General features: G+C 41.1%; 1 protein-coding gene across 5 annotated transcripts in view; it reads left to right on the top strand.

Annotated features, from left to right (window-relative positions):
• Positions 1 to 12,809, top strand: part of ZRANB3 (zinc finger RANBP2-type containing 3) — a 43,256-nt gene extending 30,447 nt beyond the window's left edge. For all 5 annotated transcript variants that reach the window (XM_083705768.1, XM_083705769.1, XM_083705765.1 and 2 more), the window contains exons 13-21: positions 1,452 to 1,902; positions 3,179 to 3,394; positions 4,230 to 4,321; positions 5,348 to 5,449; positions 6,970 to 7,115; positions 7,556 to 7,702; positions 9,743 to 10,142; positions 11,804 to 11,935; positions 12,390 to 12,809. In XM_083705768.1, coding sequence (XP_083561894.1) covers positions 1,452 to 1,902; positions 3,179 to 3,394; positions 4,230 to 4,321; positions 5,348 to 5,449; positions 6,970 to 7,115; positions 7,556 to 7,702; positions 9,743 to 10,142; positions 11,804 to 11,935; positions 12,390 to 12,488 — 1,785 coding nt within the window. In that variant the 3' untranslated portion in view covers positions 12,489 to 12,809. The remainder of the gene's footprint in view (positions 1 to 1,451; positions 1,903 to 3,178; positions 3,395 to 4,229; positions 4,322 to 5,347; positions 5,450 to 6,969; positions 7,116 to 7,555; positions 7,703 to 9,742; positions 10,143 to 11,803; positions 11,936 to 12,389) is intronic.
• The last annotated feature ends 367 nt before the right edge of the window (positions 12,810 to 13,176 follow it).

Raw genomic sequence — 13,176 nt, 5'->3', positions numbered from 1 at the left:
TACCATTCTGGAACAAGCACCATGCCTCTCCTCTCTTCCATGCAACCACACTTAGAAGCTTTCACCTTCACCTTTTGTTTAACCATATCTTAGTATGTCATCCAAGCTATTACAGTGGTACCTCAGGTTAAGTACTTAATTCGTTCCGGAGGTCCGTACTTAACCTGAAACTGTTCTTAACCTGAAGCACCACTTTAGCTAATGGGGCCTCCTGCTGCTGCCACGCTGCCAGAGCACGATTTCTGTACTTATCCTGAAGCAAAGTTCTTAACCTGAAACACTATTTCTGGGTTAGCGGAGTCTGTAACCTGAAGCGTATGTAACCTGAGGTACTACTGTATTCATCTTAACTGAGGTTTGTTGAAACAAACAGTTTTTATAAACCATGGCTGAAAGCTGACTTATTCCAAACAAACAAAAATATTACATTTACCCAGTGTTTGTCAGGTTTTGATGACTCAAGAAGCTGTAATTAATCCAAAAATCACACTGAAACCTTCCAAACACCTTGAAGCCGTACCAGAGCAGGTGAAGGGCAACACAAGACCTCGGGGGGGGGGGGCCTAGGCCTGTTCCCATCATAATAAACTCGAGGTTGGGAAGCTCAGGCCTCAGGATTTCTTTACATGTCCCTCAAGACTCACAATAGGCCATACCTCTCACTGGTCCTGCCCCTCCTCAAGTGGCAATGTCTCTTACTTGTCTTGGTGGTGGGTGAAAGCTCTGGTTTTTGTGTAGCTGGAGTGTAGTCTACGCTATAAAGGTAAGCCACATTTACTGCCCAGGCCACTTTTGCTCCCACCTACCACTGGCATGGGCCCCCAGCATAATGCTGTCGTTGGACTGAAAAAGCTTTTCTGCCTTTGCAATAAGTTTTACTCAGAGTACACCCATTGATCTTAATGGGCCTAACTTATGTTTATTGATTTCTGCGTGGTTGCTATGAGTAAAATGTAGTTGAATACCATGCCTATCCCATGATTTTATCATGACACCAGGCTTCAACCATTGGCTTCACTGCAGCAGTTGAAACTGGTGTTGTACCTTGCTGATCTCCCATGTAGCATCCAACTTGCTCAGTAGCATGAATCAAATTAATAAAATTCATAAACTAAATTAATACATTTAACGCATACCTGATAATGTGTCTTTCATTGGAAGCTATATCTTAGCAAGACAGAACATAAACTTTTTTGAGTGTTGCACTGACAGCTTACCAGAAATAATAACACAACAATAGGTTAGGAAGTAGTCTAGAATCCACCAGATTGGAATATTGGTCCTAATATTTTCTTGATATGTCAAGTTTTTCCACTTAAAATTTGCTGTATTAAAAGACTACCTATTGGGGAAACGCTGCAGTTGGAAAGGTTAATAAATTAAGAAATGGAAGATGGAGACAATAGTTTGCAATGAAAGAGATGTAATGGTTGTTTTATTATCTGCCCTAGTTTGAAAAGGAAAAGCAGCATGATATCCGTTCCTTCCTTTCACCAAAACCAAATGCTGAAAAAAAGCGAAAAACTCCATCTTGTGATAAGGCTTCAAGCTTCAGTCCAGCTTCTTCTCAAGCCTCCATTGAAATGGACCAGGCAAATGGTGGTTCTTTGGACTCTGAGGAACTCATTGAGAAGGATTTGCTTTGTAGAGAAGCAAAGAGACCAAGAGCTTTACTGCCATCAACTCCAAAGAGCTCTCCTGAGAAAAGGAGGAACTCTTCATTTGGAAAAACAAACCTTCCCGTTACAGAAGAAACCACACAAGAAGGTTTTGACACACCGTTACCTAATTCAAGCAAAGGATGCCCTTCTGAGGCAACCTGGCGCTGCAGCCTCTGCACTTTCAATAATAATTCACTGCTGCCTTATTGTGAAATGTGTGAATCTCCTCAGAGAAAGAACAGTAAGTAAGCCCCGTGCGCCAATTAAGATCTCCTTTCTTTCTTTTTTTAAAAAGCCATTTTTAAAAATGGCACAAAAGAATGCTTAAAAATATGAAGTATTGGAAGAAAAACTTGAGTGAGTTTTTTTCTTAAAATTTTCAGAAAAAGCTTCCAAAATCTTCATTTTGCCTATAAAGTATAACATGCCATACATTCAGTGGCAATGGGTGCCTCTGATATTACCATGGTGTGAATGTAATGCTTTGTAGTAGAAATTCAATATCCTTGGCACCTTAAATTTTCCCAGTCCTCTTCAGGAAATAACACTTCTTTCCACAAGTCCATGAAATGTGTGTGTTTTATTACTATTCTTGGTCAGACAATGCACTGTAGCTATCTCACTTAATTACCTTATTATAAGATGGGTCATTTTATTGGAGATTGACTTTGAAAGGATATATGGCATTTTATATTTATAAAAGATACCTAACATCCCTAAATCCAAAATTCAATTTGTATAAGGTTTTGTTCATTTTTTTAAGTTTGGATTTTATCTGCATGTGTTTGCCATATGTCCACCTTGCACACAGAGAAGCTCATTGCCTTCCTACCTCTGTTTGAACCTCCCAAACAGGGCTGCCAAATCTACCACACTTTACTGTTGCAGCTGCAGAATTCTCTGTCCCCCAGATTGAATTTCTTTTTCGGTATTAGGGCCTGGATCCAAAGCTCTCCCCTGCCTGCACAGTCAGAACAGCATTTCAGCCTGTACAAGACTTCATGATGGCTCCCAGTCTCCCTCTTCCTGCTGCAGCCCTTATCCCATACCATCTCCCGTATCTAAGTCTTCTCTTGAGGGCCCCAAATCCTCTGGAGCAGGTTTCTGATGGACTAACAGTGGGAAAGAGGGGAGAAGGTCCTCATTTCAAGAATGAAGCTTTCGCACACATTAGGATCAAAGCCAAGGTTGCTGTTCATGAAGCCTATGCAATGAGTTGCCAATCATGCGGCAGCAACCAGACATAAAAGTTTTTTCTGCATTGGGTGGCTGTATAGCATCATCCTGTCTAATGCTACTCTGTACCAGGAGGGAAAGAGTCAGCAGGCCCAAGCTATGGCCTGCCTTCTCTATGGAGAACTGTCTATATAATTGGTTGTGTTGGCAACTCTTCTTTTAAGAGCTAACTAGTGGACTTTGCTAGGAATGCGCTGTAGGCTTTGCTGTTATCTACCGACCTGTGTGTAAGAGAGGGTTGACTACTGTTTTAGTGGTGTTTGTTTTTTAAACATGTATAGGTATAAAGAACGAAAGCCAGATCAGCAATTCTGTTTCTCCGGGGATTGGGGAAGAAAGCGCAGCCCGAGAGATTATAAACCTTATTGATGCAGGAGGGACAGCCCATAAAAGTTGCCGGAGAAATATCCTAGAGCAACCACTGACTGGGATGTCCAGTGGAACGAAGGAAGACATAAATGAGCAATCAAACTGTTGTGAGCAAGAGCTCAGAGTGGGTAAGGAAAACTGATTTCCTTCTAGAGCATAGTTACCTTGTGGTGAGCATGTCATTTTATTGTGTATTATCATGCTCTGGGGATCAGTACATGCAGAATATTTGCAAGAGCCCCAGAAGTGGTGATCAAAGAGGGGTATTCAACAGAGTTTTGTTCAGAGTAGACCCAGTGATATTGATAAAGATGACCAAGTCCATTAATTTCAGTATGTTGAATACCATCCACAACGCCTTATATATACATCTCAGAGATCACAAATAATTCTGCACATGAAAAAAGCCTTGAGAGAGTTCAGAGATGGTGAAGCAGTTGCTCCCAGTAGATTTGGGGATTCTTTACAGAATTGTGGTTTGTATTCTAGCAATTTAGGCATGTTATGAACAACGTTTTTAATATGTGCTTCTTTAAGGAAAATCTTTGTAAACAAGTAAAGCTTACTTACGTTTAGCAAAGTGAGACAAAGTTAAAAAATGTGCCACGAAACACTCTGCTGTTTAATATAGAAAACCAATCAAGGGTCCATTTGCCCACACCCTCACTCCCAAAGGCCACTGCTGAGACTTGGACCTGGCACAAGTTGCCTCAAGACTCTGCTATGCCAGTGTTTCATGTCACACTTCTGTTTGGCACAACTGTCTTACATAAAAGCGATTATGCCACGAGATTGCCATGCTGGTTCATAAAAACTAAAGCTTGACACAAACTGGTGGTGGAGGAGGAGTGAGAGCTTTCCTGCTCATTGGCTAGAGCATGCCTGTACTATATTGTCTAGTCTGCCCTAAGGAGAAGAAAGGGGAATGAGTTTTAATGAAAGTCATTTCACCTTTATTTATAGAGCATACAGAAGACTCGGAATCATTCCCAGCATATTCTGGCCTGAATTTCTGTGCAAGTAGGAACACAGACAGAATTCACATCTACACAGTGGTAGGGTGCTGCTGCTGTTGTTTGCTTCAATCCAACCTGGAAGATTATGCAATGGTTCCTGCCCTTTTCTCCCTTCTGTAGCCTGCTGTTCTCTCCCAAAAGACATTCCTAAGGACTGAAGGACCCCCTGAAAGGGCATGCAGCGTGGGAAGTTGTGACAGGAAGGGGGATTGGCAGTATTTGCTATATAACACAACTCAAAACTGCATTCAGAAGAACATGGTAAAGTCTTTGCTGGTTTGATGCGTTGCTTCACGGCTTCCCCTTGCTCCCTGACAAGTTGTAAGCCTGGGGAATTTGGCATGAAGCAAGGGGAAGTCATGAAGTAACGCACTCCGCACCTGCAAATAATCAAGGCATCAAACCAGCAAAAACTTTACCATATTCTTTTGAATGCAGATTTGAGTTGTGTTTTATAGGAAGGAGTATTTGGCAGAAATCAAAGGGACACCATGAGAGGAGAGGATTGGGAGAAATTGGTGACATATCCCATGAAAGCAAAACTGCCTTTACGGTCATGCTGGTCCCTGTTAGATCCAAGTTATTGCATTCACTGTTGTATTGGGAGCTTCTGTCCCAACGATGGGGAAAACACACTACAAATAACTTGTTTGTTGTTGGGTTCTTCTCTCTCTCTTTCAGTGTAATATATTTAATGTGGTTTAAAGTAGGCTTCTTTTCTGTAGAAATGAAAAATTATCAGTACATCCTAGAGTAGGTTAAAATTGTCTTATGCTGTAGGACCATCTCTCATTGTCTCATCATCTTTGATGTCATGGGATGGTTCATAAACATTTCTACTGCTCAGGGCTAAGGTATCAGCAAACTAGAATGTTGGCAGTGCAACTGCAGTGAGGCAAATGAAAGGTCCATGAATTTTGTTGTTGGTTTATTGTAAGAAGCAGTTCTGATGAGTAATTGAAGATAAATTTATGGTAGGAAAATCACCAACTTCCTTGAAACCTTCAGATAACCAAATACCTTCCTGATTTAGGAGACTTAAAAACATTTATTTGATCCATCTAGGATGGGGAGCCCCTGAATTGTAACTTCATTCCGCTGGATATAAAATTGGATAACTGGGAAGATTTACCAGTGTGCTTTCAACAAAAACAGAACCGTTCATTGGTAAGATCAATTGCTGCAGTTATAAATAATGCCCAGGGTGTACGCTTGCAGTTTTCCATTTGAGTAACAAAATGTTCTGCCTTGGTGTCAGGTTTTCAGTTATTAGCTAGGCTTATACAGGTCTTAATTGCTTTTTTTAGTGGAATGTGTTACTTGGGGGAGGGGGAATATCACACTTCCCTTGTCTGTGCATATACTCAAGTGCATAATTAAATTGCCCATCCGCAGAATTAGGAACTCAATTCCATTGTCAGTCATCAGTCATTTTTTTTAGAAAAATAATACTTTAGCACTGCAATATAATGGGTAGAGAAAGGGTTTAAAAATAAAACAGTAAGACTGCACAGGGTGCAAGCAAATAACATTAAGAATTAACTTTTGTTCCTATTCATTTTGGTTTTAAACTGTTAACACATTCCAGCCAGGAAAACACATCAAGATGGGTACAAAACAGGGCTATGGTGGGGTGGGGGGGGCAGTGTTCTAAACTCCCGCTGTTCTAGGCACATTCTGCACTTCCAGCTATTCAGAGACTGGAGAATAGACCCTCTTAAGAATATTAGAGAGGTGGGCAGGGGAAGGACTAGACCATGTGAAAAATGAACATAATATTTTAGCTGCAGTTCATTCATTTTCAGCTTTGTATTCTTGTTATAAAAAAGCACGCCTAGACACATTGTTGTGCCCATAACCTAGGTTTAAGGTGCCATTTAGCTTCTAGCTAACTTTCAATACAGTGGTATACATGTCTACTCAAAAGTAAGCTTCTTTGTGTTTAATAGGGCTTAATACCAGGTAGTTGAATACAGGATAGAAGCTTAGGCTTTTGTTCAGTTGCTGTCGGGAGAAAAGGATTCTTGTGCCTTTAACAGCTGTATGACAAGCACAAATTCAACAGGTTAAGTATTTTCTAGTATGGAAATACAGTTATGACAAGATGTACAGGTTCCACCTATTTGCTGCTTTATTTGTTTTATTTTGCTGCCTGCCAGCCACCTAGATCAATTGGCAAGCAGCTACTTGAGATTGGGGTGGGGGAAGAAGCATGGGAATTGTCTGTCACTCATTTTGCTGCCGAAAAGGCAGCAGGCAGCTGCTTGAGGAACTTTTTGAAAATGTGAGGATGGGGAAAGAAATGTTGGGTCTTCTTTGCTGCTGTGCTTGTTTTGCTGGCAAGTGGAGCACACAGCTGCTTGAGAGGGGCCTCAAAATGAGAGCAGGGGGAGGATTTGGCAAAATTTCTTGTTTCTGCTGCATGCCCTATACACTTCTAATTTAGAGAAGTTTGTAGATAACATTCAGTCTCAAGCATCACACTAGTATGGGCCTGTACTTTTGTGAGTTGCCTTGTATGCATTCTCTGTGTATTTTCTTATATTTGTGCTCCATAAAGATACTTTTAAAAATATATTGCAAGCCAGCATTAAATATGTCTTCTGGAATACAGTGTGTGAAGAACTCTCAAAGAGCAAGAGCTTACAGGTATCAGACTATAATATGTTTTGTATTTTCTCCTCCAGATACTGAGGTTTGTAAGAGAATGGAGTGGTCTAACAGCCATGAAGCAGAGAATTATCAGGAAAAGTGGCCAGCTATTTTCTAGCCCCATTCTTGCTGCTGAAGAGCTGTTGTCAAAACAACAAGCCAAGCTCAGCAGTACCAAACGGTGTGTGCTAACAGCCTCTTTTTCACTCCGGTAGAGGAATGGGAAATAAATCACCTTAATGATGCAAACATGACTTAAATTACAAACTAGTTTGAACCGAGTTGGTTTGATATAGTAGGCTCTTTTGCATGATAAAATGTGGGGAACAGTGAGATAAATAGGTTTAGCAAAAACAATGCCGAAGGATTCAGAACTCATGAATCCCTATGTTATTACAATAGAAAATTAAGTAATTCATCACCCTGATGATAGTTTTCATATCAATGTAATAATGGATCTTATTTAAAATAGAACAGAGAAAGCTGCTGGAAATGAGTGTTTTACAGATTGCATGTGGAAAACAGGGATTACCTTGAGAGGGGAATTTCCTCAAGACTTCTGCATCTCAGTGTTTTGCGTTGACCCACAGACTAACAAAGAAATGTTTCCTATGTTTCTAGGTACATAACCAAAGAGGATGTAGCGAAAGCTTCACTAAAGAAGGCTGACAGTATTGGGGGCAGTGTTCATATAGTTACTAAAAAAAAACCAGTTGCCTTAAATGCCCACACTGCCTCTGCTGGGGAAAAGGACAGCAATTCTACAAAGTAAGTTTCAAGTATGCAAGGTAACACTGATTTCAGTAGGTTGCATCTACTAATGCAGTGAGACTTCCTCCCCTATCCCTGATCTAAAGGCTCTCCATACAGCTTTTTTGGAGTGAATTGGGGGGGGGGGGGATGCAGGCTAGAGGACGTTCCTTTGCTCAAGTCTACTGTGCAAAAAAATGACAACATTGGAGAAAGCCCCATGTCCCTCATTTTCAAACTATTAAGTCAGTTCTTGACAGCTGGGCACCTTTGTTAATCAAAACCAATCTTTATCTAACCAAACACATTAAAGTAATTTCCCATTACAACTGCCATTAGCCCCAGCGAGCGTCACCAATGACCAGGGATGATGGTAGTTGTCTTTGCAGATGAAGTGTTGGAAAAGTTAAATGAGCCCTTTAGTGTAGGATGAGGGCCAATAAATTGAAGCTGAAACCAAGCAAAATGGAAGTACTTTTGGTGGGTGGTGGTGTTCATGGGCACTGTGCTCCCCTTAAAATAGATATCTGCAACATGAGGGTGCTTACAGACCTAGCTATTACTTGAAGCTCCAGCGGCATCTGTAACTTGAAGCATCTTTCTGCAGCCGAGTACAGTTGCTGTAGCCCCTCCTAGACAGAGAGGTTTGTGATGGTTATCTATGCCCTGATAACCTCCAGGCTAAATTACTGCAATGTGTTGTTAATGGAGCTGTCTTTGAAGACAGCCCAGCAATTGCAATTGGTAAGAAAGAAAGCAGCAAAGTTAATAACTGGGATTGTTTGCCAGGAGCGTATCATGAAGGACATATAAAACTGCTTATGCTGAGACAGGTAATTGGTCCTCTTGGCCAGTAATTTTGACATTGACTGGAAGCAGCTCTCTAGCACTTCGGAGAGAGAAGTCTCCTCCAGCCCTACCTGAAGATGCCAGGAATTGAATCTGGGAGTTTGTGCATCCAAAGCAGACATTCTACTCCAGAGTTTTTGGTGGTTTTAATTAGTATTTTGGTTAAAAGGAAAATACTTTAGTGGTATAATAAAAAGAGAATTCCTTGTGTGCCTAAGATCCATGTTTGGGGCTAGTACTCTTTAGTGATAGAGCCCCAGCAGGGATTTAAAATCACAAAACATGCAGCAAAGCATGGAAATATAAGCTGTTAGAAGGGGATATTTTAAAGGTTCAAGTTCCCACTTCCCTTAGCTTAGAAAGAGACCACGTTTGGCAAGTTAAAAGATGGTTTACTTACAAACTTCTCAAAGGTTAGATTCATGTGCTCTTCCATACAGCAGCAAGAAAAAACAGGCTAGGTTAGTTCCTAGGTGTAAATGTTTCTAAATTGTTTGTATAGAAACACAAAGCTGTCTTGCTAAAGCCACATGGTCTAGGCTTGGAGCAACCAGCCCAGACATCCTTACTGGTAGGGTTCACATGGTATAAAGTGAGAGATCAAAGAGTTTGATAGCCCTTCCTCCCAAGGTGAGTGGGTGTGACCTAGCAGGACAGCTTACTCTATGGTCCTAACACTTTCATGCATTAATTGGAGTGACTATATGAGACTGGATACATCCCAGAGTTTTGACCCTTATGCTTGCTGGTGCTTAAAAAGCTCTATTGATCTGGTCTGTTTCTGAAGTGCTGATCCTTACCTTCAAAGCGTACACAATGTGGACCTGAAGGAATGCCTACACCTATATGTGCCTGTACCATTTGTCACCTTCAAAGATCCTCTGGTTAGCTTCCCTATCTTAAGATGAAGCAGATGGCAACTGAGAGAGCACATTCTTGCTTGTAATGCCTGAGCATTACCAGAGAGACTTACCTGGCAGCATTTTTTTTGTCTTCAGTGCGCGGTGACCTTTTTATTTTCCCAGGCTTTTAACTCTGGTTATGTTAAGCTTCTTCGACTTCTTCCCCACCCCCTTATATTGTATAATTGAAATTTAAATATGGAAAGTGCCCTGAAAACTTAATGGTGGGTTACAAATTCTTTAAAATAAAAAAACAAAATGGGGAAATTGTTCTTGTACCAAAATAACTGACCTGTTTTATCTTTAGGTTGGCTTCAGAAGATGGGAACTGCCCAGCCCTCATATCAGGCTCTAGTAAGGCTGATTCTGTTGAGGAGCCCACTTTAGGCAAAGGCTACTTGCAAGCTGTAGATAATGAAGGAAATCCACTTTGTCTTAGCTGCCAAATGCCAGCAGTCCAGATTGACCAGAAGTCCACCTCAACTGCCTGTGACACACGGTTTTGTTCTCATAAGTGTCAAGATAACTTCTTATTTCGCACTAGCCAAATCTACTTGAGAACTAAAGTATTTGAGATAGAACATGGGGTTTGTCAGAAGTGTTGTCTGAATGCCCAGGAACTCTACCTTTGTGTCAGAGATGCCCCAAAGAATCACCGTAAAAATCTTCTGGAGAGCTCCTGGATGTCCAAGCTTTCTTTAGCTCAGGTAAAATGTGCTGTTGGATTTAGTCAGTTACCAATCAGGAATAAGGAACTGGATCCAAACTACTTTGAACAGGTGGGTGGGATCACCCACCTGTCAGTCAACTCACATATGACATCAGGTGATTCAACTTCAAAGGAAGAATCTTAAGCCATAGCTGTAAAGATTCCTGCCAATAGGGAGACTTGCATTCAGTGCTGAGCTGCAGGCCTCACTTTCTGCAAGTAAAAGTTAAGTTTGTGAGCATGTTATGTTATAAAATCACATCTTCCTTTAGAATATGAAGGCTTATGGCTCTTGAAGCCTTTCAAAGCCAGTATTTGCATAGTCCAACTATCAGCACACAAACCCAGCCTGTCATTTGTATTCTGCCAGCAAACTACACTGTGAAGACACTGTTTGTTGTTACAATTGTTTAAACTGTGGTTTAACACTATTTCCAAGAACCTAAAAGGCTAAATTTCAAAAGGTGTTAAAGAGTATCACTTGATCTTAACACTAGCTTTATTATAACTTGTCAACTTCCTCTTCTCTAATCTAAGAACAACAGACCTGGTCCAATAGCCATCACATGTATATTTATTTACCTTTTGCTCTTTACATATGTATCTAAAACCATTAACATTTTGAACAACTTTAGTTAGATGACACCCTATTTCATGTTCATAGAACCAAGAGTTGGGGTATGATTTTTTCCCTCCAATACATGTTGATAATCTGGTAGTGAGGATGTGTGTACTGGCTACATTTAGAAGTCCATGTTCAGATCTTCTGGAGGATTGTGAACAAGCTGTGTGTGTCCATGAGCCATCATTTTTCCTCATGCCTTTAGATTAACAGAACCACAGTTTGGCATTACATCTGAACTGGCAAACTGTAGTTTTTGTGATTCCTTCAAGTAGGATTGTAATTGTTGTTTGGATGTTATGGCAGATTGGTTTGACTAACCAGCAAGTGTTTGATTAAGCCAGGTGTCAGGGAACTGCCATCGGCTCAGGGGCGAGAGGGGAAAAGCCAGATGGATTACAGAGAACCCCCAAAAATCGTGGGAAGCAGCACCTCCTCTGCGGAGGAGAGTAACCACGTCTCCAGTGGAGAGGAGCTTCAGGGCTCAGAGGAGACGAGGCGGTGCCAGGACACCTTGCCTGGGCAAAGCGGGGAGGAGAGAGGTCCTCCGTTACCCACGCCCTCCCTGCGCAGTAGGCTTCCGCGCTCAGAGGGGAGGCGCAGATTGGGCGTCAAGAAACTACTCTGCTGGGGGAGGTTTAAGGACCGCCCACTCACAGATTCTGCCAGTGAATGAGCCAGCCACGGGAGAGTGGCACTCTGCACAGAGAAAGTTTATTTTGGCATCAAAAGCAAGGCTTCACAGCCGAGCAGGGAGGCATTTGCCTACTTGCTCTTGAGCAACCCCTTGGTACCTTAACACCAGGCATAGGCAAACTCGGCCCTCCAGGTGTTTTGGGACTACAACTCCCATCATCCCTAGCTACCAGGACCAGTCGTCAGGGATGGTGGGAATTGTACTCGCAAAACATCTGGCGGGCTGAGTTTGCCTATGCCTGGATTTAGCCAAATCATGAGAGGAGGTAGAAAGGTATGTACAAGCTCATTCCTAATTGGTAAAGGCTTAATAGCTTATCTAATGTCCTATCAAATTGCAGTTAAATGAAATTATACAGAACCCAACTGAAGGTCAGTTCTGGCAAGTGGATCATATAAAGCCAGTTTATGGTGGAGGAGGACAGTGTTCCCTGGAAAATCTTCAAACATTGTGTACGGTTTGCCACAAGGAGGTGAGTACAGAATACTCTGAAACAACCCTTCAACATTATGCATGTTGTTGTTGTTTAGTCGTGTCCGACTCTTCGTGACCCCATGGACCAGAGCATGCCAGGCACTCCTGTCTTCCACTGCCTCCAGCAGCTTGGTCAAACATTATCCTTAGACCTATTTATTCTTTGCCCTGTAGTCAGTTTCTCTACCAGCTTTTCTTTCGCATTTCCTTAATTCTTAAAAGTTGGCAAATTCTCTCATTTGCCAAGCAGATAACTGCACTCTGAAGGTTATTTACTTTAGATGCAATGCAGTTCTGTAATTCAGGTAGACAATATATGTTAGACCATCTTAAAAGTTACCACACCAACCAACATTTGCAGTCTAATCAAGATGCTGAAATCAGTGCCAGTTTCTCTGTACAGTATATGTTGATATGAAATGCATTTTATCTAACTATTCTCTTCTTTTCAGAGAACAGCAAAGCAAGCCAAGGAAAGAAGTCAAATGAAAAGAAAATCTGTAGCTTTAAAGTATGGATCTGATATTACCAATTTTTTTGTGAAATTATGAAGCTCAAATAATTCAGATGTGTAGTTTATGTGTAGTTCATCAAACTGATAAATCATGCACCTTAATAAACTAATAGGTTGACTTTTAGTGGGATTGTCCTAAACCAATCACCTAGCTTTTTCTAAGGCTAGATACTGGAGTTCTCATGGCAGATAAATGTTGAGAAAGGCAACATTATACATGCAGACGCATCTCTGCCTACATCTTTGGCATTTTAAAGTTTTGGATTTAAAACTTTTGTACTTTCTTAATACAAGGTTTGGAATGTAAAATTGCATTTGACAGTGATAGACCAATAAAAATTAATGATTGTTCCTCAAACTGTATTAGTGGTTAATACAGAGAGAAATGCACCAGTTTAGCCCTTAACCATCTTCTCATATATGACAAGTACAGTGGTGGAATAGCAGAATATGCTTTTTAAAATATCAGTACTGCTGTAACCTCTAGCTTCCTAATTGCACCATGAGGTTTGTCCTTGTAATCTGCTGCTTTGCTCAGCTGCTTATCTTGACAGCACAATCCTAACTGTGTCTATTCAGAATTAAGTCCTATTGAATTCAATGAGATTTCTGCCAGGTAAGTGATGCTAGGATTGTAGTCTTGTATGAATGAATGGTCATAAAACAGTGGCATGGCCTCAAACCTTAACATGTAGCATTCCTTTAAAAGAACAGAACACATAGAT

Source organism: Podarcis gaigeae (genome assembly GCF_964106915.1).
Source record: "Podarcis gaigeae genome assembly, chromosome: 1".
Taxonomy (NCBI): Eukaryota; Metazoa; Chordata; class Lepidosauria; order Squamata; family Lacertidae; genus Podarcis; species Podarcis gaigeae.
This window is presented reverse-complemented; position numbering and strand designations above follow the sequence as displayed.